This window comes from Anabrus simplex, chromosome 1 (genome assembly GCF_040414725.1).
Source record: "Anabrus simplex isolate iqAnaSimp1 chromosome 1, ASM4041472v1, whole genome shotgun sequence".
Lineage (NCBI taxonomy): Eukaryota > Metazoa > Arthropoda > Insecta > Orthoptera > Tettigoniidae > Anabrus > Anabrus simplex.
In genome coordinates, this window is record NC_090265.1 from 640730175 (window position 1) to 640758165 (window position 27991).

The following is a 27991-nucleotide window of genomic DNA, read 5'->3' on the forward strand; positions in this document are numbered from 1 at the left end:
ACTGTGTATTGGGATAGTTGACTCAGGCTGCTCTGAAGGAAATGAAACCAGGGAAAGCCACTGGCCCCATTGATCTTCTGATAGAGGTTTGGTGCTCTCAGTAGTGGGATGCAGCAGGATGGCTTTTCAACCACGTCATCAAAGAAAGTCAAATACCAACTCATTGGTGACTGAACATCACCACACCAATATTTAAGTGAGACCAACACCTTTGGGGGACCAAAAATGTCATTTTTCATTAATTCTTTTTTCATATACTATGAAATATCTTTTTTGAATCACTTCTGGAATATTGTCAATATCTATAATACTTTCCATGTGATGATCAGGGCCATCACTCACCTTAGCCTTTTAAATTATGGAAGCTTTCCAACACTCAAATTAGTTTGTTGCTCATTTTCTGTAAAATGTGTGTTTCAAGGCTGTTTCCTTGGAGTTTTCAAGATACTCAGTTAAAATTTTGTCCTCTTCTGCAATTTAAAGAGAACAACAACCTGTAGTAGAAATGAAGCTCTGTCTTTTAAAGTTTAATTTCTTTTTAATGGGGAGATTTGAACAAACTTTTTGTCCTTAAAAACAACCCAATAAATTGTTTTTACTAAGTTACTTCAAATAAGTCACTTATAGGGCTTTTAGATACAACAATATTAAAGAATCATTGAAGAATATTGATATTCTCAAATGTTATCAGAAAAATGGCAAATGTATGTACATTATACAGCCACCATTTTGTATACCTAATTTTCTATAATGACATACACTATGTGACATCAAATACAGTAGAGACAATACACGACACTTCCGGATTTAGCCTTGTTAAAATGGGAGACAAGTCGCAAGTGGTGCTCCTAGTGGCTTGACCTGAAAATTCACACTAAATTCAAATATCAATGGAAATGTATATACGGAAATGGATAAATAAATTATGTCTAGAAGGAAAGTGTTAGTAAGATATTAACTTCAAAGTTGCTAAAGCAATTCTGGATAAATGAATGATGAATTATCTAATGGATTATTATTTAAAGACTGAAATTAGACATATAATCAAGATGTGAAATGGACTGCTGTGAAAGGGCTTGATCTTTCATTTATGCTATACTTTTTTAGCTTTAGGATTCCTGCTTGAACGTTCACGGCTAGATTTTTCTTTTCTCTCATTTAAAAGCATTGTATCATCATATTAAAACACTTGTCAACAAAAATATCAGCACATTCCTTACACACATGATTCAATGAATTTACATTTAAGAGTTGGACTATTTTCCTTTTAACGTGAAACCTACTAACAGAAATAAAATCTATAAATTTAGCCTCAAAAACATTCAGACTTTCCCTATAAGCAATACTTGCCATAATGCCATTACATTAGGGTAAAGCAAATTTGCACCAACATATTGTTTCAACAAAATATGTACATTTCTTAAATCACCCATATTTTCTTCAGTGCTTAACAACGCATTACGGCATTCCAAATGGGGTAACTTGGAACACAACCAGCCACACACACATAAGCATATGTATTTTCCTGAATTAAATCAAACCCACAGATCACACCTACAACAACACATCGGTATTGAAGGTTAACTGCTGCACTATACAATAAATTTGCATATTATATTTTAAGCCAGTTAAAATATCGGTCGAGCAGGTCAGAAGATTATGAAGTACTATAGAAATCTCTTTGTCCCTGGAAGAATATATATGCAAACATAATATTACTTACATTTTCTTGTCATGAGGGAAACGGAAGAAAGACTGCGCATTCTTCTCTACTTCATAGTTACTGCAGCCAAACACAGCACATACATTTCCCCTCATGTTGAGAGGAGATATCAAGGAATGACACACGCTAGTATTTAATTATGTCAACTCACTGAAAACGCATAAATAACACCAAAAACTTCACACACAAATACACATGCTCTTATGACAGAATCAGTAGTTCTCAGGTCAATCCGCTAGAGAGAGCTCTAATAGCTGTCCCTCAATATCTTGCAGAGTGTCGCGTATTGTCTCTACTGTATTTGGTGACATTTACATGTATGGTCATGTTAGGGAAGAATTGTATATATTCCTCATTAAATTTCACTTTAATCACCTTTTCTGCTGCTGAGAAAGAAAATGTGTCAGTGTGATTTTTCCCCTTAAAGAAGAAGGGAAGCTGCAGTCACTTGAGTTTGGCCAGTATCCAGTATTTGGTAGATAGTGGGTTCGAATCCCACTGTCAGCAGCCCTGAAGGAGGTTTTCCATGGTTTCCCATTTTCACAACAGGCAAATGCTGGGGCTCTACCTTATTTAAGGCCACGACCGATTCCTTCCCACTCCTAGTCCTTGCGACGTTAAGCAACTTGTAAAAAATCTAAAAAGAAAAGCCCTTCTGCTTGTTCTAATTACCACCCAGTCAGACTTCCAAGCCATGCGATGAAGGTCTTCGAACATATCCTCAACAAGAGGATTCACGAGATAGCCAAACTTATGACGAACCAGGCTGGATTTGTGAAAAATTGTGGCAGAACAGATGCAATTCATGCTCCGCGGCTGTTAGTTGAGAAACACCGTGAAAAGAATGAGCCGCTGCATCTCGCTTTTCTGGACCTTGAGAAGGCCTCCAATCGTGTACCCCATGACCTAATCTGGTTAGCTCTATGAGAACGTGGCATTCCATGTTAAGTAGGTATATCTGCCAAAGAGTTATGCCCATGCTACCGCAGGAGCATCCAATGACTTCCACATCATGGTAGGAGTCGACCACGACTCTGCCTTGTCACCAGTGCTGTTCATTCTTGTGATGGATACTGTTACATCAGACCTGCACAAGCCAATACCACGGACGCTTCTCTATACTGATGATGTCGTGTTGGCTGCAGAGAATAAGCTTGATCTCCAGCACCAAACAGAAGAGTGGAGCAACTGACTAGCACAATATGGCCTGGGCCTCAAGGAATAGAAGATCCTTGAGAAGTTGGAAACATCAACGTTGGTGTAGATCCACCATGAGTAGTGAAATTTAATTATTTTGGCACCACAATCTCTGGCAATGGTCGATTTACTAACGAGGTCAACGTAAGGATACACGCACGCAAACGACAGCAAGCGTCACCTGCGACCATCGGATGAAGGACCATCTAAAATCTAAGATCTACCGGACTGTTATCCATCCTGTTGCTCTCTACGGCACCAAGTGTTGACCAGCTACAGAGGAGATAGAATGACTAAGCATCATGGAGATGAAGATCCATAGATGAAGAGCAGGTATCACTAGACTGGATTACATTTCAAACGATGTTATTAGGAAACGTTTTGGTATTGCACTGATGCAGAAGAAAATGCAGGTAAACTGTCTACGCTGGTTTGGACAGGTACTGTATGCAGAGGTTGATACATTGGCAAGGTCAGCATATACATTGCAAGTCACTGGAAAGAGGTCCAAGGGACGACCAAGTTAGCGATGGGCCGGTACAGTGCACAACAACCTGAAGGCTGTAATCTCCATCCAGACATGGCCCAAGACCAAACTAAATGCAGATAATGAATCCATGCGGTGGTTCCTGCCACCAAGCAGGATAAATACTAAAGAAGAAGACATAGTAAGGTATACAGTATTGTTTTGTTATAGACATATTAAATTTACAGTGTCCAAGGTGAAGAGAACTATTAGTTAAGTGCTGAATATGTAGTCTGGGACTTTTAAGAAATTACAAAAACAAAAGATGGGAGTGTTCTGTTTTTGGAAGTATTGTAGTACAAAGGGAATCATGACTGAAAAGTATAAAGTTAAACGGTAATTTCAAGTGATGAAACACAATAGACTGAAAAAGATCAAACCGGGTGAGTTGGCCATGCGGTTAAGGGTCGCGCAGCTGTGAGCTTGCATCCGGGAGATAAAGTGGGTTCAAACCCCACTATCGGCAGGCCTGAAGATGGTTTTCTGTGGTTTCCCCATTTTCCACCAGGCAAATGCTGGGGCTGTACCTTAATTAAGGCCACGGCCGCTTCCTTCCCACTCCTAGGCCATGCCTGTCCCATCGTCGCCATAAGACCTATCTGTGTTGGTGCGACGTAAAGCAAACTAGCAACAAAATAGTAACAACGAAAAAGATCAATCTGAAATAAAATTATCAGCCTCTTCTAAATATAGTTTGAGTTCAACCTGCACCATTGCTTGTAAATTCAATGGAGCTCTGTGTAAAGCCTTGAACTCAGCTGGCATATCATTGATTAAGCTAAAGAATAAGAAAGATGAGTATGTAGACGAGTATAAGAACCAACTCACCCAGATGAATGTATTATGTTCGTGAACTTTATAAATTGTTCTAGGCATAGTGATGGAAAAGGCCAATTGAAAATGTATGGATGAAACAATGGACTAAGATCAAAGGTCTACAACTAACTTTATGTTTAGAATGTTAGGAGGAGGAGAGAAAGACCAGTGATATTGGCTATCTATTAATGAGATACCTGAAGTAAATCATTCAATGGTTGCTGTAATTTTTCAGTGATGCACTACCTTTTATAGCCATCAAGAATTGCCAAAGATTGTGTTCTCAAAGCCTACAGAGACATTTCACCTTATACTGTGCATGTATGAAGCCATGAGAGGTCACGTGATATGTCCTAAAATAATGCATGTCACTTAATATTACATGGACTTCATAGAGTTGCTGAAACATTATGATCTTCCTTCCTTGAAGTGAATGTCTGTACTTCTGTAGTCAAGAGAGTGTTCTTGAAAGCTACATGTTGCAAGGAAAATCTTTTTGGTTATAGTTAAAAATATGCCACTGCTGACCACCAGTTATAACAAGATGCGGAATATGACTCAAAACTGTAGCTTAATATGTCAACAATTTCAAGTTAGTGATATTTGAAAGTGCTCAAATACATCTGCCTCGTATCAGTAGATTTACTGGCACATTCAAGATCTCCTGTGTAACTAAATTCCTGCACCTTGGCATCTCTGAAAACCATAGGTCTTCCCTCACAGCTTCTATGAGTTTTAAGAGAATCTCTTATAGCTTCCACACTGTGTTAATTGAGTGTTGATTTTGGTGAGTTTATTATCCATTTTAAGATCAGCGTCTTTAAATATTTTCTTAGTACAAGCGCTAGCGTGATTGAGTCATAATTCTAAGTTTGCATTTGACTCAACAACTTAGCTTCAACACTTTTATTGATCTGAGTAACTGATTCCATTAACCTGTTTTCAAGACTTTCAGAATTATTATTGGATTCTGTGAGTCTACATTCTGGATTTTCAGTAGATTAATTAAGTCTATGTTCTAGCACTGCATTGGACTCATTAAGTCTAGTAAAATTATTATTAGATTCTATTAACCCATGTTCTTTGAATTGGTTTCAGTGAGTCTACGTTCAAGACTTGCATAAGTTTCAGTAAGCCTAGTCTCTAAATTGGAGTTAGTTTCATTTACATTAAGACGAAGAGCTTCTATTGCTGGCAATATATTTTCCATATTGACTAAATACACTAAGTTCCACAAAATATGAATGAGACTGAAAATATCTGTTCATTAAAGTACAAATGTCTTTAAGTCCTATTAGAATGCAGTATTTAAAACCTGAAAATTGGTTTATACACCACTCATATTCCAAGTGAAATACGAAAATATTTTAAGACACTTTGAAATAATTGACACTTTAATTATTAACACCACGTCCAGAGTGTCAAGTTTACTTGCTATCTAAGCTCCTAAGTGTTAAATTGGCCGCCATGTCCAGGGTGCCTAGTTTATTTCTTCCTTCTCTCTGTACCAGGAAATTATTTGATAATATGGCACAACTAGACATTTTGGAGAGTAATGATATCTTATCACAGGGCACACTGGGTGTAGACCTGGAACTGGGTACAGAGAGAGGTCCTGAATACGATGAGTTCCGAATTCTTTAAACTGAATTTATTCACATAACATTCACCTTACAATTGTGCTGGTTACAGTGAAGTTGTTTCCGTAGATCCTCCTTGATGGACAGCGACCCAGCCATGGAAACACGTTACCTCATGAGCAGCAATCAAACCATGGGAACACGATCCCACGTTTTCAGCAACCAAACAATGGAACCACGATCCCTTGTAGGCAGCAACCAAACCATGGAACCACGATCCCTTATAAGCAGCAACCAAACCATGGAACCACGATCCCTAGTAGACAGCAAGGGGTCGTAGTTTATTCACATAAAGCACAGTACTTTGTGAATTGTCATCATTGTCTAGGTTCTTACTTAGAACCCAAAACATAAAAATTGTAAAATAAGTTGCACTTTGGAAACTTGTGGTGGTTTCCCACATAGAAATAAAAAGACTTCTGTCACTTGCATAGTCTTTCTACAAAATTAAAATTTGTACTGTTCCTTGGAACTCATCGCAACACATTATATTCCTATTCACGTTAAGAAATGGACTGTCCAATGGAATAACTGCACTTTTAGAATTATTTATAATTCTAAAGAAACTGAATGTTTATAGCAACCTGCTAAAAGCACAGTTTACTGGGAAATTTCACTTGCATTTTACATGAATGTCTATGGTGCACTTGTGTCTATGTAGTGTAAATCACTTGGAAAAATCACTAGCATTCCTAACTACTGCAGATGATGCAAAGCAATTATTATTATTATTATTATTATTATTATTATTATTATTATTATTATTATTATTATTATTATTATTATTATTCACCATGTCAGAAGAAGCTAATGAATTTTGCAAAGACGACAGTATAATTGTAATTGTGGCTGACAAGGGTAATGTTTCAGTCATCATGAATACAGCTGATTACGAAACAAAAATGAACAATCTTCTAGAAGAAGAAACGTGCAAGAAATCCCACCAAGAAAATTAATACACAAGTCACCCAACTAGTGAAGAACTCAACACTTGCAGAAGACCTTACTAAATTCAGATCCGGTACCTCCAGTCATTTATGGCCTCCCAAAACTACACAAGAATGACGTGCCACTAAGACCAATCATGAGTGCCATTAGTTCTGCGACGCATGAGTTAGCCCGCTATATTTCATCACTGTTACAGCCAGAAACAGGGAAGACAGAACATCACATTAAAGATTCAAAACACTTCTTGCAGAAGTTACGTGAGCTACAAGTGGACGAAGGTGACATCCTGGTAAGCTTTGATGTTACTTCACTTTTTACTAATATACCAGTAGAAGTAACACTTGCTTACATCAGACAGGGGACCTGACCAATCCGGCAGCAGTTTGTTTAAAATCTACTTATTTCTACTACAAAGGGGATCGTTACAGACAGAAGGAGCAGTAATGGGTTCACCTCTGTCACCAGTGGCTGCTAATATTTTTATGGAACACTTTGAGTCTGCTGCATTAACTACAGTGCCATTGAAACCTAGGTGCTTTTATCGTTACGTGGATGGTACATTTTTGGTCTGGCCACATGGAAGGGAAACATTAAATGAATTTTTGGAACACCTAAATTCCATTAACAGTAAGATCAAATTCATGATGGAAGGAGAAAATGAAGGTAAATTACCTTTTCTTGATGTGCTAGTATGCAAGAAGAATGATGGTACACTAGGCCATGCAATGTACAAGAAACCTACATATTCTGAAAAATACCTTCATAAGTCATCACATCACCACCCATGCCAAAAAGCAGCTCTCCTTCGAACGTTATTTACTAGGGCGAAGAACGTTGCAGACGCTGATAACTGCTCAAGTGCATTAAGAGAACTGACAACATCCATGAGAAAAAAACGGCTGTACGTCAGGAGACATAGCATGAGCTGTGAAGATCAAGGAGCCTAACAGGGATAGTACCAACCAAGACTACAGTAAAAAGAAGAAAGTATCCCTTCCTTACGTGGCAGGTATAACTGAAAGAATAGGGTACATTCTTAGGAAGCACAATATAATTCCAGTTTTCACCACAGACCGGAAGCTCAAATCCCTGTCTCGACCATTCAAAGAAAAACCACACCTTGAAACACTGGGCATGTATGAAGTTCCATGTGGTTGTGGTTGCTCATATATTGGCATGACAAAAAGGTTTGTAAGCACTAGGGTGAAAGAACACATTAGGTCGGTAAAGAATGTAGCTCTTTCATCCTCCACGGAGAATGCCATAAGCCAGTCTGCCATAGCAGAACATTTCTGCAGTACAGACCATGAAATCCTCTTTGACCAGGCGAAGGTCATCGTGCCTGTAAAAGACTTCTATGCTCGACTGGTAAGAGAAGCCATAGAGATAGAGCTGCACCCAAATAACATCAACAGGGAAGATGGCTTCAGGTTATCAAATACATGGAGACCTGTACTGCAGAAATACATGCATAACACCACCATGGAACAGCAGGATGCATTCACGAAACCATCAACAGAGGGCGGTGAATCACAGCACGATGATCCTTGAGTCCAATTAATGGGGTAGGCCGTGGATAGTACGGTCATGACTTTCACGTTTCTTGTAATTTCTTTACTCACTGTCGGAATCAGAACTTAACATGCCCTGATGAAGGCCAATGCAATTTGGCTGAAAGCTCGGCTTCATTAAATAAATATAGTAGCTTTAATCCAGTATTCATTTATTTATTTATTTATTTACATTAAACTGATAAACTACCTGAAAGAGAAAACACATGGTAATAGTATTACACCTAAAAAAGAAACAGCTTAATTAAAATAGAATGACATGTTTTGTTCTTGAAAGAACATCATCAGGTTCTATAAAATCACACTCGGATATTTAGAAATAAATATTTTTATTAATTTCTGTTTAATACTTATGAACTTTAAATATGGAACTTATCTTAATGACGTCCTCCTTCATCTCTACTCCAGTGTTTACTGCAAGGTTTTTCATTCCCACGCTCTCTGGTGTTCTCCAGAACATCAGAAACAACGCTTGTTTCTGGCGCTAGCAAGACATGAGAATGAAACAGCTAGGCCTGCTATAGGGCTTTCAAACAGTCATTTTCTACATTTTACTGTGTAGTACAAAGATTCAGTTTTCTTTATAATAATAAACTCGTGAACTACATAAACTGGTACATTTTACAAAGCATCAACCGTTACTTGAAATGGTTAATTTTGATCTCTATTCATTAAGTGATGGTAGTGTAAAATAATAACATGTATGCAACTAGCCTGTCTGTCATATTGGTTAGATCCTCAAAATAGTTTGTTATGTGGTTTTAAACAAAACTGCAAAAAACCAATGGCGCCATGGTGGGGCATGATGAGGAGTGAAGTAATTTCCAGTTACTTTCCATGCTGTGCCAGAAAGTGTTGTTGCAGTACAACTGGCCCTACGAGTAGTACTTTCCATAACATCCAGATGCACTACTTGTGCTGTGAATTACAATAATTACTCAGCACCACTCATACATCAGTAGCTCTCATACTATTGCAGCCATAAAGGAGCTGCAGTGAGCTTTTTGTGCTTATTGAATTAGGGCATGACTGTAAGTATATCTTGTAAGTTAGAATCATCAAGCAACTGATAAATAGATCAATGTCTGATTCTAAATTAATACAATTTACTAAATGCCTCTCTCATACTAATAATAATCGTATGGCCTCAGCTACCGTGTGCAGACATTTCAATTTGACGCCATCTGGCTGTCTGCTCGTCAATTTCGACATTCCGTTTTACTCTAGGCCCACTAGATGGCAGACTGAGTAAACCGAAACTCTCTTGGGCATCTGTGGCAGAGATTTAATTAATTTTGTCGGGTAAACACGAAATGTGTCACCAGAGATCTTTTACATGCCGACATCGTACGATATGGAGTGTCCAATGGACTTTTTTCCGCCCTTCAAAAATCCAATCACCTCTTCTGGGTTTGAACCCGCTTTCTTTGGATCCGGAGGCCGACACTCTACCACTGATCTACAGAGGCAGCTTTCTCTCATATTAGCAAATTTGAAAACTGGAGAAAAATTGGAAACTGGAAATTTAATAAGCAATTTTTGGATGCAAAGGGAAATTCTTTATTTTACTTTTCTGTTGGGTTGTTTCTTTTCAAGAAAGTGAAATTTCATATTTTTTTGCTTAGAGTGAAGTATTTGGATCAAGAGATAGCAAGCCTTCACATTACAAACCAAGGCCGTGATTGGCCTCTACAGACATACCGAAATACATTATTACACCTCAAAACAAAAAAACCTATACAGCCCCCTGCAACAAGGAAGGGAAGGTCTGAGAAGAGGAATATTACTGAATCAGGTAAGCAGTGATTTGTTTTATCATTAGGTTTCCAGTAAAATTTTGCCAATTTTAAAGACTTTGGATTTGTAATAATCTGGCATTCAAATTTACTGTATTTGTCAAGAATATCTGGAAAAAAAAAAGGAGAAAAGTATTGTTGCAAACTATATTTCTGTAAAATGGAACTCTCATTCATTACAGGTTCGGAAGAAGAGAGAGACGCAAGAAGGCAGGCGGAACTAACAATAACAAATGAGACTGATGGAAGATTGCATCCTAGGTAAGACTTCTCTACTTAAAAATAATTGTATATTGCACATTTGATATCCTTGTATTTACATCTTGGCATGGAGGGGAGTTGAGTAGTAACCTTCTCAGCCTCATATTTCAGGATGTTCTTTGTATGGTGCACAAAATTCCTTTAAAACAGGAGAAATTAAAAATCCACCTTAGTCAATACAGTTCAGTATGTATAAAAAACACTTAAAAAATCATGATTAAAATCTTTGGTACATGTTTTGGAAAATTTTTGGGCCTTCTCCAGCCACATATTAAAACAATGAACAAAATGAAGTTGAAAAAACATTCAATGTAAACTGAAACTAATTGAAAAATTGAAAAAAAAAAAAAAAAGTTCATTAAAATGTCCATCTTGATGAAAGGTGACAACGATGAAAATCAGTCTTATTTTGAAAAACATATGTCTGGGCAGTTAATGAATCACTTCCTGAATGCTGGAGATGGTACATTCTTGTTATGTAAATCTATCAACATTTAAAAAATTAAAGGCATCCACTGGTGACTAATATACAAAGCAGCACATTTGGTGGAAGACTAATTGCGTAAAACAAGGTTTACCTTTTGGAAGACAACGTGGAACATTAGCTAGAAAAGTTGACATGATAACTGGTATGACGTACTATTAAAATCTATAAAGGGGGATTGTTTCTTTGGTCTAAATGTATGAAATATTTTCATAGATGCTGAGATTACCTTACTGTGTTCTTTGAAACATCAGAAGGGGGTTGATGACCTAGATGTTAGGCCCCTTTAAATAACAAGCATCATCATCATGTAACATCAGAAGATCTTCATCAGTGGTCATAAAATGATGGTTAAAGTCATCCATGTGCTCACCTATGGCTGAAAATCTATTATTTTATTTAGCATTAATTTGTTCCTGACAACCTATTTGAAAACTTACACCAGTTTGGCCTGCGTAGTTGGACTCAGATTGATGATATTTGAGATATATTCCAGAATTAGAAAATTTGTTACTAGCGTTAACAGTATAGGTGCTGAATAAAATATCTGAATTGGTGTTACAAGTTCTGAAAGCTATCGTGTAATTCTGATTCTCAAAAAAAGTTAATAATTTTATCAACAAAAGGTCTGTTATAGCCATTAACATGAGCAGTATAATAGATATTGTCAATTTCCTTTTTGAAATTAGTAGTAGAAAGAGGGATGTTTAGAGCTCTGTAAATTAAACTATAAGAAACGGCTTACTTCTGATTGCCCGGGTGTGGCAAATCTTGTCTTATCTATACTAATATATCGATACGGCCACCTGTGGGCCATGTTTACACAATCTTCCTTTTATCACGCAGACTGATACCCTTCTCTTTACACTCTCGCCAAAGATTCTTGAGTCTTTGACTTCTTGCTCGTTCTTCCACCGAGATGTTCCGTGGCTTTGCATGTTGCTCTTCAGACGCATCCCTCATTCCTGCAACCTTCTTCCAAAATTATGTCCTTTCTTTTATATCCTCCTCTTTGATACCTATTTCTGGCAAGTCATTGTGCACCTTTGTAAGCCATCCCGGTTGTTTTTTCCACTTTTTCTGCAGAAGTAGTACCCTGTTGACCAGTCTCTCAGGGTTCATTCTTTTGATATGCCCATAAATCTATACTAATATATAAAAGGTTAACTTTGTTTATATGTAATGGCTAATCTCAGGAACTACTGGACCAATTCTTCTTAAGGCCCTAAAACCAACCGTTACGGAGATATTGGCACCACACTACCCCTGTTCTAGGAATCAGATAAGGAAATAAACTGCCATAACCATGGCAATATCAGCTCCAGGATTCTTCAGCAGTGAGATTATGCATGTACGTTTGGGCATAGCTGCCAACCAAAATTGGTACACATGTAACTTATTATCTGGAAAAAATTTACTTGTGTGTAAGACACTCATAGTACTCCTTTGAGTGGGGATGGAAAGGGGGTGAAGTATAAAAATAATAGAAAACAACTTATATTAATGTAGAATCCATAGTTTTTGGGGTCGCTGTGGTGAATAGTCACACTCCAGATATAATTTAAGTCCAAGATCAGCCCAATTGGCACGGTGGTGAGAAGGGGTAGAAAAGATTATGTCCAAAACTTTGTACACATACGACTTACTCTCTGGGGAGAGGATGACATGCAAAAATGGGTATTGGTCCTGTCAGAAAGAACTGTACTACATAACAAAAGTGATGTCTGAGCAGTTAATGAATCACTTCCTGAATGCTGGAGATGTTATAAATATAACATGTTACAGATGTGAACATTGGTATTTGGAATATCCTTTAAAAACAAAGAAAAACACATTTTTTTTTGTTTACGAAAAATCAATTTATCAATCAGTCAGTCACTACTGATCTGCATTTAGGGCAGTCACCCAGGTGGCAGATTCTCTGTCTGTTGTTTTCCTAGCCTTTTCTTGAATGATTGCAAAGAAACTGGAAATTTATTGAACATCTCCCTTGTTAAGTTATTCCAATCCCTAACTCCATTTCCTATAAAGAAATATTTGCCTCAGTTTGTCCTCTTGAATTCCAGCTTTATCTTCATATTGTGATCTTGCCTACTTTTAAAGACACCACTCAAACTTATTCGTCTACTAATGTCATTCCACGCCACCTCTCCACTGACAGCTCGGAACATACCACTCATTCGGAACAAATATTTTGGTTTCCCTATTGGAATCAACATCTATATCAACATACCACTTAGTCGAGCAGCTCGTCTCTTTTCTCCCAAGTCTTCGCACCCAAACTTTGTAACATTTTTGTAACGCTACTCTTTTGTCTGAAATCACCCAGAACAAATCGAGCTGCTTTTCTTTGGATTTTTTCCAGTTCTTGAATCAAGTAATCCTGGTGAGGGTCCCATACATTGGAACCATACTCTAGATGGGGTCTTACCAGAGACTTATATGCCCTCTCCTTTACATCCTTACCACAACCCCTAAATACCCTCATAACCATGTTCAGAGATCTGTACCCTGTATTTACAATTATATTTATGTGATTACCCCAATGAAGATCTTTCCTTATATTAACACCTAGGTACTTACAGTGATCCCCAAAAAGAACTTTCACCCCATCAATGCAGTAATTAAAACTGAGAGGACTTTTCCTATTTGTGAAACTCACCCCCTGACTTTTAACCCCGTTTATCATCATACCATTGCCCACCGTCCATCTCACAACATTATCAAGATCTTTTTGCAGTTGCTCGCAATCTTGTAACTTATTTATTACTCTGTACAAAATAAAATCATCTGCCAAAAAGCCTTATCTGATTCCACTTCTTTACACATATCATTGATATATATATATATAAGAAAACATAAAGTTCCAAAAATACTGCCTTGAGAAATTCCCTCGTAATTATTACAGGGACAGATAAAGCTTCGCCTACTCTAATTCTCTGAGTTCTATTTTCTAGAAACGTAGCCACCCATTCAGTCACTCTTTTGTCAAGTCCAATTGCACTCATTTTTGCCAGTAGTCTCCCATGATCTACCCTATCAAATGCCTTAAGTAGGTCAATGGCGATACAGTCCATTTGACCTCCTGAATCCAGGATATCTGCTATAACTTGCTGGAATCTTACAAGTTGAGCTTCAGTGGAATAACCCAAATTGCCTTCTATCAAACCAGTTATTAATTTTGCAGACATGGCTTATATAATCAGAAAGAATGCTTTCCCAAAGCTTACATGCAATGCAAGTCAAACTGACTGGCCTGTAATTTTCAGCTTTATGTCCAGACCACCAGAGAATTGGCAAAAAGCTATAGTTATTCCTCTTCATAAGAAGGGCAGTGTGAAAGATTGTGGAAATTACAGAGGGATAAGTATACTCAACTCAGGTTACAAAATTTACTCAAATATTGTCAGAGAAAAATTATTCAGGTATTATGAAAATGGGATTGGAAATGAACAACATGGATTTCGAAAGGGACGTTCATGTGCTGATGCTTACTTTACCTTGAAAATCTTAGTCGAAAAACGCAGGGAATTTAACTTGGAAACTCACATAGCATTTGTTGATTTTAAGAAAGCCTTTGACCTAGTTAATAGGAACAGACTTCTTAATATCTTAGCAGAAGATAATGTCCCATAACAGTTAATAGATAACATATACAACATGTACAGTGACAACCTTATTGCAATAAAGTTAGGTAATCATCAGACTGAATGGAAACCGATCAGCAGAGGTGTGAGACAAGGTTGTGGACTTTCTCCTTTGTTGTTCATAATCTATATGAACAACGTAGGAATGGAGGCATGAAAGGCATGGATCAATCCCAGTCAGCAGATATCTCACACATCTAGATGCCATACTCTTTGCTGATGATGTTGCATTGGTAGCATCATCAGAACATGATCTTCAGTGGTCAGTATTTAATCTCCAGAAAGTCTCTTCAAAATTCGACATGATCATTTCACCACAAAAGAGCAAAATAATGGCCTTTAAGGGGAAGGACCCTATCCCGAGTAAAATCTGTTTAGATAATAAAATTTTGGAAAGAGTCAACGAATTCAATTATCTGGGATACAATTTATCTTACCAAGGGGAAATTGATATCTCTGCAAAAATAACCAAATTTACCAGAACAACAGGAATCGTAAATCATATCATGAACCCATCTCTTGTCCAAAAACACACTCGCTTACATCTTTATAACACTTTAGCCAGCCCAACGCTTTGCTACGCCAGTGAGGCATGGACAATAAGAACTCAAGACATTTCCAGAATTACAGCACGTGAAATGACATTCATGCGCAGAACAGCAGGCTATACGAATTGGGATCGTATAAGAAATGAAGATGTGCTTAAGGGACTGAATGTGAAATCAGTAATCAATTACATCTATGATTACCAAGAAAACTGGAAACGTCATGTTCAATCTGGAAGACTACCAAAGGAGATCCTACGCTATCAACCAAGAGGACAGAGATCTATAGGACGTCCAATGAAGCGATGGAAAGAAAATGCAAGACCGTAACAGGCCACATGGCCCAGTACTTGGAAGGATGATGATGATGATGATGATGATGATGATGATGATGATTATGACATAACCTCTCCTGCCCAAAGGCCAACCTCACCTTCCCGAGATGAAAAACCTGTTCCCAGCCCTGTTGACAGAGTCACGGCAGTATAACCGTTACATCCATTATGGAGGAAATGCTGTGATTTCAGCTAGTCCATTAGCTGAGAGGTGGCAGCCCCACCAATGGTCTTACTTCCTTCAGGCTAGCAACCCATCGGAATGACATTTGATTGCTTTCAAGTCTTGCAAAAGTAAAATGCAAGACCGTAACGGGTCACATGGCCCAATACTTGGAAGGAAGATGATGATGATGATGATGATGTATATCACTCTTTCCTTTATACACAGGGGATACTATAGCAACTCTCCATTCATTTGGTATGGCTCCTTCATGCAAACAATAATCAAATAAGTACTTCAGATACAGTACTATACCCCAAACCATTGTATTCAGTTTATCGATTCCAGGTGCTTTTCTAGTTTTCAACTTTTGTATCTTACTGTAAATTTCATTGTTGTCATAGGTAAATTTTAATACTTCTTTAGTATTATTCACCTCCTCTAACTGGATATTATCCTTGTAACCAACAATCTTTACATACTGCTGACTGAATACTTCTGCCTTTTGAAGATCCTCGCATACGCACTCCCCTTGTTTGTTAATGATTCCTGGAATGTCCTTCTTGGAACCTGTTTCTGCCTTAAAGTACGTATACATACTCTTCCATTTTTCACTAAAATTTGTATGTCCGCCAATTATGTTTGCCATCATGTTATCGATTGTTGACTTCTTTGCTAGATTCAACTTCCTAGCAAGTTCCTTCAATTTCTCCTTACTTCCACAGCCATTTCTAACTCTATTTCTGTCCAACCTGCACCTCCTTCTTAGCCTCTTTACTTCTCTGTTATAATATAGTGGATCTTTACCATTCCTTACCACATTTAAAGGTACAAACCTATTTTCACATTCCTCAACAATTGCTTTAAACTCATCGTAGAGTCTGTTTACATTTTTTATTTACCATTTTTCCACTGATCATAGTTACTTATTTTACCGGGGAAGTTGGCCGTGCGGTAAGGGACGTGCGGCTGTGAGCTTGCATTCGGGAGATAGTGGGTTCGAATCCTACTGTCGGCAGCCCTGAAGATGGTTTTCCGTGATTTCCCATTTTCACACCAGGCAAGTGCTGGGGCTGTACCTTAATTAAGGCCATGGCTGCTTCCTTCCCATTCCTAGGCCTTTCCTATCCCATAGTCGCTGTAAGACCTATCTGTGTCGGTGCAACGTAAAGCAAATAGCAAAAAATTTCCTATCACATCATCGCCATAAGACCTATTTATGTCAGTGCGACGTAAAGCCAATAACAAAAAAATTTAATTTTTTAAAACTCCCTCATGCCTGTTTTATCAGCCATATGGTACTGCCTAATAGTCCTAATTTTAATACCTTCCTTTCTTTCACATTTATTTTTAACTACCACAAAAACAGCTTTGTGATTACTAATACCATCTGTTACTTCGGTTTCTCTACAGAGCTCATCTGGTTTTACCAGCACCACATCCAGAATATTCTTCCCTCTAGTTGGTTCCATCACTTTCTGAATCAGATGCCCTTCCAATATTAACTTATTTGCCATTTGTTGGTCATGCTTCCTGTCATTCGCATTACCTTCCCAATTGACATTTGGTAAATTGAGGTCATCCGCTACAATCACATTCCTTTCCATATGTTTCCCACATAGCTGATCATCTTATCAAATAATTCTGAATCAGTGTCAGTGCTACCCTTTCCCGGTCTGTACACTCCAAAGACATCTAGCTGCCTATTATCTTTAGAGATGAGCTTTACACCTACAATTTCATCACTGTCATCTTTCACTTTTTTGTAGCTTACAAATTCTTCTTTAACCAGAATGAATACTCCTCCTCCTGCCATTCCTATCCTATCTCTACGATACACACTCCAGTTCCGTGAGTAAATTCCTGCGTTCATTATATCATTTCTCAGTCATGATTCATCTCCTATTACAATATCAGCACTAAAATTTTCTATGTCATCTCTACTTGACTTCCAGTTCCCTGTTCCCTTATCACTGCACCCTAGGCCACCCCGTTTCCCTGAATGTACCTCCCTATAACCCTTCTAAACCAATTTCCTACCTTATATGTACCACTGCAGTTTAAGTGGAGGCCATCTGAGTGCAGATTCCTATCTCCTACCCACCCATTAGGATCTAGAAATCTCACTCCCAGTTTCCCACATACCCACTCCATAGTCTCATTTAAATCCTTAATCACCTTCCAGTCAGTATCCCTCCTACATGGTATTCCACTGATATCCCTGCTTCCTTAAACTTCACCTGTGCTGCATCTACCAGATTCCACACATCCCCAACTATGTTGGTACTTATACCTGCTTGTTTTACGTTGTTAGTACCAACGTGAAACACTACCACCTTCTCCTTTCCCTCCTCCTTCTCTTCTACTTTCCTCAACATCTGCCTCAACCTAATTCCTGGGTAACACTCTACCCTGGTTCCCTGTCCTCCACACACTTTCCTCACATGTGTAACAATGGAATCCCCCATGACCAGAGCCTCAACCTTACCTAACTCATTTGATCCCCTTCCCTCCTGGTCTGTCCTATCTTTCCTGACAGCTACAGAGGCTACTTCCTCCTCCCTTTTCTCCCTCCCATGACCCTGTTCCACCTGTCTTTTCCTATCCACTACTCCACATTTCCCTTTCCTACCTTTTCCCTTCCTCCTAATTCCACACTTTTCAGCAACAGTTCCCTGTTTCTCATCTTCCCTCGGTTGTTCTACCTGCAGTGACTTGTATCGATTTCTCACAGGCACATGTCCTGAATTCTGATCCTGAATGGAGCCCTTAACCTGCAATCTCTTTCCCCTTAAAACATTAGACCAACTGTCTTCTACAATTCTCCCTTTCTTTCTCATTCCTCTTTTACACTTACTGTATCCTGTACATTGTTTGAGGGAGGCCTACTTTCCTTCCTGTCCTGTGAGAGAATCCTAATTCATCATCATCGGTTTTACCTTCCAGCAAGCCGGATAGGGTGTTTGAAAACGAGCGTCTTCCAAAGTTGCCTATTCAAGAAGATTTTGTTGTCCATGAAAGATTCTCAATTCCATCCTCTTCTCTCCACGTCTTCCCTCAGTTGGTCCATCCATCTTCTTCTTGGTCTTCCAGCTGGTCTCCTACTTGTGATTCTCTTTTCCAAATAAGCACATGGTAACCTTGTGCTATTCATTTGTTTAACATGCCCAAATCATTCAAGTCTAGATGACCTAAGTCTTTCCTCCATCGATTCATTTAGACCTAGGTTAGATCGGATGTCATCATTTTTCACGTGATCAAGTCGTGTCTTTTGGAGGGCAGTTCTAAGAAATTCCATTTCACAGGCTTGAATCCTATTACAATCCTTTGATGTAAGTGTGCAGGTTTCCAGAGAATATGTTCTTTGTGGGGCCTTCTCATCCCATAGTAGGTGTCTAACAATACTGTAAAAGTTTGAGCCTTTGATTATTCTGTTTGTTATTTCTATCTCAGCTCTATTATTACTAGCCATTACGCTTCCTAAATATCTGAATTGGTGTACTACTTCTGCTTGGTGGTCCTGTATTTTTATGTTGCATTCTGTATTATGTCTGCTGATTTTCATTGCTACTGTTTTTTGATGGGTTCAATTTCATTCCATAATCATCAAACTTCTTACACCGTGCATTCACATTATTTTGCACTACCTCCTCTGTTTCATCCCATATTGCCACATTGTCTACAAACACCAGAGCCTGAAGATCTTTGTTACCATTTCCTTTTAGTTCCTTTAAATTGGTATCCATAACTGCTATGAATAGAAGAGGTGACAAGGCACTTCCCTGTTATACTCCTTTGGTTGTATTGAATCAGTCAGAGTGACCATCTCTAATACTGACACAGCTTTTGCAATTAGTATATAGCATTTGGATCTTCCTAGTAAGGTATAACGGTACACCAAGTTTTCTAAGACTTTTCCAAATAGTTGATCTAGGAACATTATCATACGCCTTTTCAAGGTCCGTAAACACAATAATTAGGTCTTTTCCTCTTTCCCAGTGTTTCTCTGCCAACATCCTCAAAGCAAATATCAGATCTGTTGTGCTTCTTCCAGCCCTAAAGCCATGTTGTTCCTCTTCTAAGATAGGATCTAGTATATCCCTTACTCTGGTTTCAATGATCTTCTCTATAATTTTAAGGCCATGTGATAAGAGGGCAATGCCTCTGTAATTTTCACTTTTCCTTCTACTCTCTTTCTTAAAGATAGGAACTGTCACCTCTTTTGTCCAATCTTCAGGTATTTCGTTATCCTTCCATATTGTTCTGAGAACTCTTTACAGTACAGCCACTGTATTCCTGGCGGACCAGCAGCTTTAATCATGTCAGCTGTAATTTCATCAGCTCCTGCTGACTTACCACTTCTCATGCTGTGGAGAGCTTACTCTAATTCTGTCCATGTGGTTGGGATATCTTCCTCTATTGTTTTCTGTCCTACATCCTCAACAGAGATCTCATTAGGGCCATTTAGAAGCTTGTCAAAATACTATCCCATTGTATCCGTGATATCTTTCATATTGCGAACTATATTCCCATCTGCTGTCTCCAGAGCTGTAATTGCTTCTTTATCTGATCTTTTACTTTTTACTATTCCATATATCATTTTCATATTCCCTTTACTGTCTTCTTCCAGTTTAGTTGTATATTATTTTCCAACTTTTCTCTTTTTCTTCCCGTACTTCCAACTTCCTGTATCTATATTCTTTTGCCATCTCTTCCAATTTATTGTTGTCTATTCGGTCGCTGTTGATTCTTCTGTCAGACTTAGCCACATCAAGAAATTTTTTTGGCCTTATTCCTTTTCATTATGGCTTCTTTCACTTTATCATTCCACCAAGATGTTCTTCACTGAGCTCGATAGCTGCAGTCGCTTAAGTGCGGCCAGTATCCAGTATTCAGGAGATAGTAGGTTCGAACCCCACTGTCGGCAGCCCTGAAAATCGTTTTCCGTGGTTTCCCATTTTCACACCAGGCAAATGCTGGGGCTGTACCTTAATTCAGGCCACAGCCGCTTCCTTCCCACTCCTAGCCCTTTCCTGTCCCATCGTCACCGTAAGACCTATCTGTGTCGGTGCGACTTAAAACAACTAGCAAGAAGAAGATGTTCTTCTCTCTAACTCTTCTGCTTGTTCTTCCACATATTTTATCTACACTACCAACCAGACTTGCCTTAAAATCATTCCATTCCTCATTACCTTACTTTGTGTCTGTTATTGGTATTTTAGCTCTGATTTCCTCTTGAAACTGCTGTTTGACTTCCAGATCTTTCAATTTCCAGTCTTCAATTCGTGGTTTTTTCTTGTATACCTTAATAATAGGCTTGGTGACTCTTAGGTCTGCAGTGAGGAGTCTATGGTCACTATCAAGGCTCTCCCTAGGTATCACTTTACATCATACACCTTTTCTCCAATTGACCTATCTGTGATCATAAGGTCTATAACTGATCTATACTGACCATCCCAGTTGAATTTCGTTATCTTGCGGCTATCCCGTTTCTGAAACCACACGTTCTTCTCCAGAAGTTGGTTTCGTGTACATAGATCAAGCAGAAGTTCACCCGCCTCACTTCTATTACCACATCTATATGGACCAATAATTCCTTCATAACCTGACCTATCAGTTCCTACCTGGGCATTAAAATCCCCAATTATCATTATGTTCTCTCCATCAATGATGTCCTCCAGATTTTCTAGGAAGCTTGCTTTTTGGTCATCGCTACAACCCTGCTGGGGGTCATAAACTTGGATCACAATTTGAGTTTCTCCATTTAGGCATATTTTAGTTTTGATTAATCTCTCATTGATGAATGAGACTTCTGTTACACTATCAGTGTCTTTATGGAGTATAAAACCAACTCCATTCCTCGCCACTTTAGGATTACCACTCCAGTATAATTTATATATGTCCTCTAACATTCTTGTGTTGCAACCTTTCCATTTGGTTTCACTTAGTGCTAGGATGTGAATATGTCTACGATTCATTAAATCCATGATTTTGTTGCATTTTCCTGTTAGTCGTAACATTTAAGGTTCCAATCTGAAGCTTGTTTCTATGATCGGTTCTTCTCGTGCATCTTGAATGAACATCGGACATGACGTCCTCATTAGTTCCAAGAGTGCTTGAAGTATTGGTGACATTCAGAATATGTTTCCTTCCAAGGCTCGTTTTCATTTTGAAACCAACTACGTTGTACTCCTGTACTGACTTGCTAGGCCTAATATACTAGAGGATTTTCTCTCTTTCAAAATCCTAATTATCTCCCTCAAACTCTTCCACTCCTCCCTCATACTCCTTAATGCCTGGCAACATCCACAGTTCCTTTAAAGGGGGAGGGGGGAGGTAAAATACAAGGTGCGGCAATTAAATAACGAGACTGATGTGAAAAATGTGATTTATGCAAACAAAGTTACAATATACCCTTATTGCCTTCAACATACTCCCCTCCCCTATCTATACACTGTTGCATACGTGCCTTCCACTGTTTGATGTAATGCTGTAGGTCATCCTTTGTCACCCTGAGCAACAACTCTGCCGTCTTTACTTTTACGTATTCCACAGACTGAAAATATGTTCCCTTCTGTACACTTTTCACTTTTAGCGAGAGAAAAAAGTTGCATGGAGCAAGATCAGGCGAATACAGAGGATGTTCTAGCACAGGAATGCACTTGTCAGCTAAAAACTGCTTCAGAGACAGGGCGTTGTGGGCTGGTGCGTTGTCTTGGTGAAGAATCCATGAGCTGTTCTTCCATGCATCTGGTCTTTTTTTCCTGACTCTTTCCCTTAGCTTGATTAGAACTTCGCCGGGCTGAGTGGCTCAGACGGTTAAGGCGCTGGCCTTCTGGTCCCAACTTGGCAGGTTCGATCCTGGCTCAGTCTGGTGGTATTTGAAGGTGCTCAGATACGTCAACCTCGTGTCGGTAGATTTACTGGCATGTAAAAGAACTCCTGCAGGACTAAATTGTGGCACCTCGGTGTCTCTGAAAACCGTAAAAGAGTAGTTAGTGGGGCGTAAAACAAATAACATTATTATTATTATGATTAGGACTTCTTTATAGTATTGACGTCGGTCTTTCCGCACAATTTCGTTGACTTTCTGGACGTTTCCTTCACTTCTGACAGTCACAGATCGTCCGGGACATTCATCACCTTCAACCTCTTCCCGACCTTCAGAAAACCGTTTGTGCCACTCAAACACTCGTGCACATGACATAGCATTGTCGCCAAACACCTCCTTTAACATTTGAAAACATTCCATGGGTGATTTCTTTAATTTCACTAGGAATTTCAGGTTAATGCGCTGCTCGAGTTTTATGTCCACCATGATCGCGGCACGACTACACAACAGCGTCCACTACATCCAAGTCTCAAAAGCAAACTAAAGCATCTAGAACGACGAAATGCAGTGTGCTTGCTCAGGAAGGATCTCAAGGTCAATTACATTCCAATGACAACCTCCCACCTTGCGACCATGCCGCACCTCGTAAATGAAGGAGGAGTTGAATTCTGTTTATGAGGATACTTACATCTCAAAAACTGGAGAAGTTACAGACGTGAAAATTAGTATCTGTAATCTCCTTTAAAAATAAACACTTTTTTCTTTTCTTTTGGAAAAACGACTTAGTGTATTGCGGTGGAAAGAAGTGAAGAAGAAAGTGAATTATTTTTATGAGGATACTTATATCTGTAAAACTGAGGATGTTACAGATGTGAAAATTGGCATTTGGTATCTTCTTTAAGATTAAACACATATTTTTTTGTTTTTGGAAAATCCATCTCAAGGGGTGAAAAGAATTGAAAAAGTGTGCGTTTTTTAAAATGTGTATATCTACAGTATATCTCATAAATTTAACATGTTACAGACGTGAAGACTGCTATTTGGAAAATCCTTTAAAAGTAAAGAAACACACATTTTTGTTTACAGAAATTTGACTTGGGGGGGAGGGGGTTGAAAATTAGTGAAGGAGTTTAATTCTCTTTATGAATTTACATACATCTTGAAAACTGAAGATGTTACAGCTGTGAAGATTGGTATTTGTAATCTCCTTTAAAAATAAATGAACATGTATTTTTTTTCTTTCCAGAAAAGCAACTTAATGGGGGTGAAATGAACTGAAAAAGGAGTTGAATTTTTTTATTAGGATACTTATATCTCAAAAATTGAAAATGTTACATACGTGAAAATTGGTATTTGCAAATCTCCTTTAAAAATAAAGAAATACATAATTTTTGTTTTCAGAAAATCCACTTAAGTGAAGGGGGTGTTGAGCACTGATTAAGGACTGATAAAGGTTTTTTTTTTTTTTTATGGGGGCATTTATACTCAAAACTGAAGATGTTACAGACGAGGAAATAGATATTTGGAATCTCCTTTAAAAATAAAGGAACACATTTTTTTCTACTTGAGAAAAGACTGTTTCTCCCATGTACAGTTCTTTGTTGCATGTTCCAGAGTTAGCTCTGCCATTAACTTGGTCATCTTAACTCCAAAACTCAATACCACAATTGTGGTTTACAAAGAGGTTCTGGGATAAATGAAATTGAATTTTTCAGTTTTTCATACTTTAGATAATGTCTTAGTACAGTATGGAGGAACGGTTACTTTTATCAAATTACAAAGACCATGCAAGCTAAGCCGCGGGCAACAGCTAGTTATTGATAAGTTTGTGTGGATAGTTATTTATAAGTTTGTGTGGATTTCCTATACATATCGCAAGTGAAAGAACTAATGTTTCTGGTGATTGTAAGATACAAAAAAATTTCATGATCTATCAACCTCGGATTCAAGATTCAAGCAATGTTTAGAGCTATGTAAATTAAACTATAAAAAGCGGCTTTGCTCTGATTGCGCGGGTGTGGAGAACCTTGTGTTTGTGTGGATTTCCTATACATATCGCAAGTGTAAGAAATAATGTTTCTGGTGATTGTAAGTACAAAAAAATTTAATGTTCCATCGACCTCAGATTCAAGTATAAATTTAATGAGTTCAAATTATAAAGAAGTAAACTTGTGTCCTCATCCCGAGGTGATGCAGCTCTCTTTAGGCACACCGCCGATGGAGGTGAGCTGCATGTACCAGCCCTCCTGCCATTCTTAAATTTCTGGCAGTACCAGGAATCGAACCCGGGCCCCCCGAGGACGGCAGCTAATAGTGCTAACCATTACGCTATGGAGGCGGACAGTTCAAACGATGAAGTAACATATCTTCTTTGATGAAATTATGAACGATTATAGTAAAAATATCATCCACATATCCAGTCCAAAAAAAGAGTCCTTGTAGTTTAACCATTTTGGTGTGCTTGTAATATTTCACGGTCGGTTACACAATGAACAATAACAATAATAATAAAAGGTTTATGAATTTATTAACACAGTAAAATAATTTAAGATTCAACAGAAGCAGGTGCATGATAAAACGTAAACAACAGGGTGGGAAACATGTCAACTATAAAATGGATGTAGAAAACGGCATGGACCCTACGAGGTAATGGAATGTATCCATTGTGGATGAACAGTTAATAAATGGTAATTTAAAATCTTAACACAAAGGCACTGAAAATTTTCGTCAGTACCTAAAACACTTCCAGTAAAGAGCATACATTTTGGGTGCTTGAGTTACGAGACGCATAACTACGGGAGGCAACCTGAGGAAAGTTAAATTACATGTTAGTTACAAGGTTAAAAAAGAAAAGGAATTGCCTCCAAAAACAGGATTGCTCATGCTTAACTGAAAAGCTAAGTCGTTTTGATAAATTAAATGGTGAATGTGAATCCCGAGGATGAAGTCCTGTGCAAGAAAAGAATTAATTACGTTTAAATGAAGTTAAGTGTGAAATAAAATAAGAAGAAATAGTGCTTACCCCAAGACAGGTATCCCATGATGGGACCAATGCAGGAGCACGACCGCTCTCAAGGATGGTCAAGAATCAAAGATGCGGAGACTACCTCGCTCCCAGAGAAGGAACATATGAGATCAAGAACAGGAAATGGTGCAACCACCAAAGTAACCAATCAGGAGACGGAATTTACTCTCGACTTTCACATTCACCAATTATATTTTATTTTCACCAATGAGAAGCCTCTTCATTTGTGATGATCCAGAAAAGTCTTTTATGCAACAGGAAATATTCTACTAGAATGGCACATGTAGGTACACGCTGTTTCACAAGTTAGATACAACAAATTTCACATATTAATAATAATTTTTATACAACAAAAAAATTTCCAAAACAGATTTTTTTCTTCTTTTAGTTCACAGGTCCAAACACGATAATATATTATACAACGTAAATAATTTTTAAAACAATAAATTAAGAAGTTGTTTCCCCACTGCTGTCTCAAATCTGGCTGCAGTGCTCAAGGTGATCAAGATAAATATCAGCTAGAATACCCAAAGCAGGAGATCCCATTGGAAGGCTATCCTGTTTATAAATAATGTTACTAAAGAAAAATAGTTGTTTCCAAGGACAAATTTAAGAAGGTTACAAAAATGTTTATTTCAGTTTTACTTAAATTACTGTAAGTGTTAAGGTTCTTTTCAGGCCGATGACCTTGGATGTTAGGCCCTTTTAAACAACAAGCATCCATCATCCTCATCATCAAGGTTCTTTTCAATGAGTTGAATAGAATCAGCTATTGGTATATGTTTGAATACATATTAGTGGTATCAGGAATGAATGAAAAAATGCGGTTGTAGTTCAATGTTTTTTGTTTTGTTACAGAAATCAATGGAATTTTTGACTGAAATTTTAGCTGCAAAATGATATTTGTTTAGAAATGTATAAATAAATTGCAAAGTTTTGTATGTAAGGCTATACCTGAAATTGATAATGGGTCTGATGGGTATGTCTATTTAGTGAATCATGGCCAAGGTGACACAAAACACTGAGATCATAAAGTAAGACCAGTGCTAGAATATATTTAAGATGTTCCCCCATCAAAGACAATCATCATGAATTCACAGACATAGAACACTATATGAAACTTATTCATTCACACCAGAAAGGTAGATTTATGGATGTTCTTGAATGTATTGAAATTTACCTGGTGCAAAGATATAATAGTAAAATTAATCTTAATGAAAACGGTTCAGAAGAGAATCCATTCTTTAAATTAGCAACTCGATACACTGAAAAAAGAGGGACAAAATTACTGTAGAAGTAAGAATGGACATAGTAGTCGTCAGGTTATTATCGCCCCCCACCCCGCACTCTAGTCCCGTTCTTTCTCCGCTCAGCTGTTCAAGCCACACTCGTGAAACAGGGCAACATTTTACTTGGTGTCCATCCAGCCCACTTGTCGCATAATTGTCACGTGAATTTACATTTTTGACACTGTAAGTTTGTACGTCTTTATTTAAGCATCTTTTTTGTTAATATATTTTGTTGTGTGTATATTTTCTAACAGCAAGGTCTTTTCATTGTAGGATAAGATGATTTGTTTTGGGGGTGGCATAAAGTGTTTAACTTTACCCTTCACCGTATTGGTTCCTGAATAAGAAGGGATCTGTGTGTCAAATACAAACATAGGCTTTTTTTTACTTGTTTTTAAATATCCAATTTTGAATGCTTCAACAACAGTTAAGATAATAGCATTCAACATAGCTCAAAAACTGAAAACTGAACTTAGCAAATGGTACTCTTAATTGAATAAGTGGCAGGATTTTAATATTGAATCATTTTTCTCAAAAAAGAAAATGAAGATATGTTTTAGACAACAAGAAATAGAACTATTGAGATTTTAATGTGTTCTTTTAATGTGGATATTTTATTTTAAGTCAGATTTATTTTAAGGATTTATGTGTTATTGAAGAAGAGACTAGATCTATTTCTCGAAACATATACAATGGTAGTATGAATTAAATAAATAAGCAGTATAGCCTATACACTAATTGTATAATTAATTGTATTGACAGGTGGGTGATTATTAGCTCTGTTGTTCACAGTTTGAGAACATTAAAAGTCAATACGGATCAAATAGAAACCAAGAATGTTCAAGTTTATCAACGTCTTTGTTGTCCTATCTTCCCTGTCACCTATCTTTCCAGTGCTTGTCTTGGCAGTCTATTTTTTTTTTTCGTCCTCTCGACATGTCCAAACCATCTCAATCTGTTCTGTTCCAGTTTGTTATTTAGTTTTTGCATATTTAGCTCTCTTCATACGTCTTCATTTCTCAATCTATCCCTCCTTGTCTTCTGTACTACTACTCTTCGGGAGCTTCATTTCAGCTGCCTGTACTCTACTCTCATTTCTCTGAGTCACTGTCCAGTTTTCTGCTGTATATCTCGTTGTAGGTAAGTAATATCCCTTGTACATGACTTCTTTAGCCTTCATTGGTACATCTTTA

The 27991-nt window shown here is 37.8% G+C and overlaps 1 protein-coding gene across 1 annotated transcript in view; it reads left to right on the forward strand.

Moving 5' to 3' along the window:
* The window catches only part of LOC136871597 (cohesin subunit SA-1), a 283758-nt gene that overhangs the window by 198917 nt on the left and 56850 nt on the right, over positions 1 to 27991 (forward strand). The window contains exons 15-16 of the mRNA XM_067145050.2: positions 10047 to 10216; positions 10400 to 10478. Coding sequence (XP_067001151.2) covers positions 10047 to 10216; positions 10400 to 10478 — 249 coding nt within the window. The remainder of the gene's footprint in view (positions 1 to 10046; positions 10217 to 10399; positions 10479 to 27991) is intronic.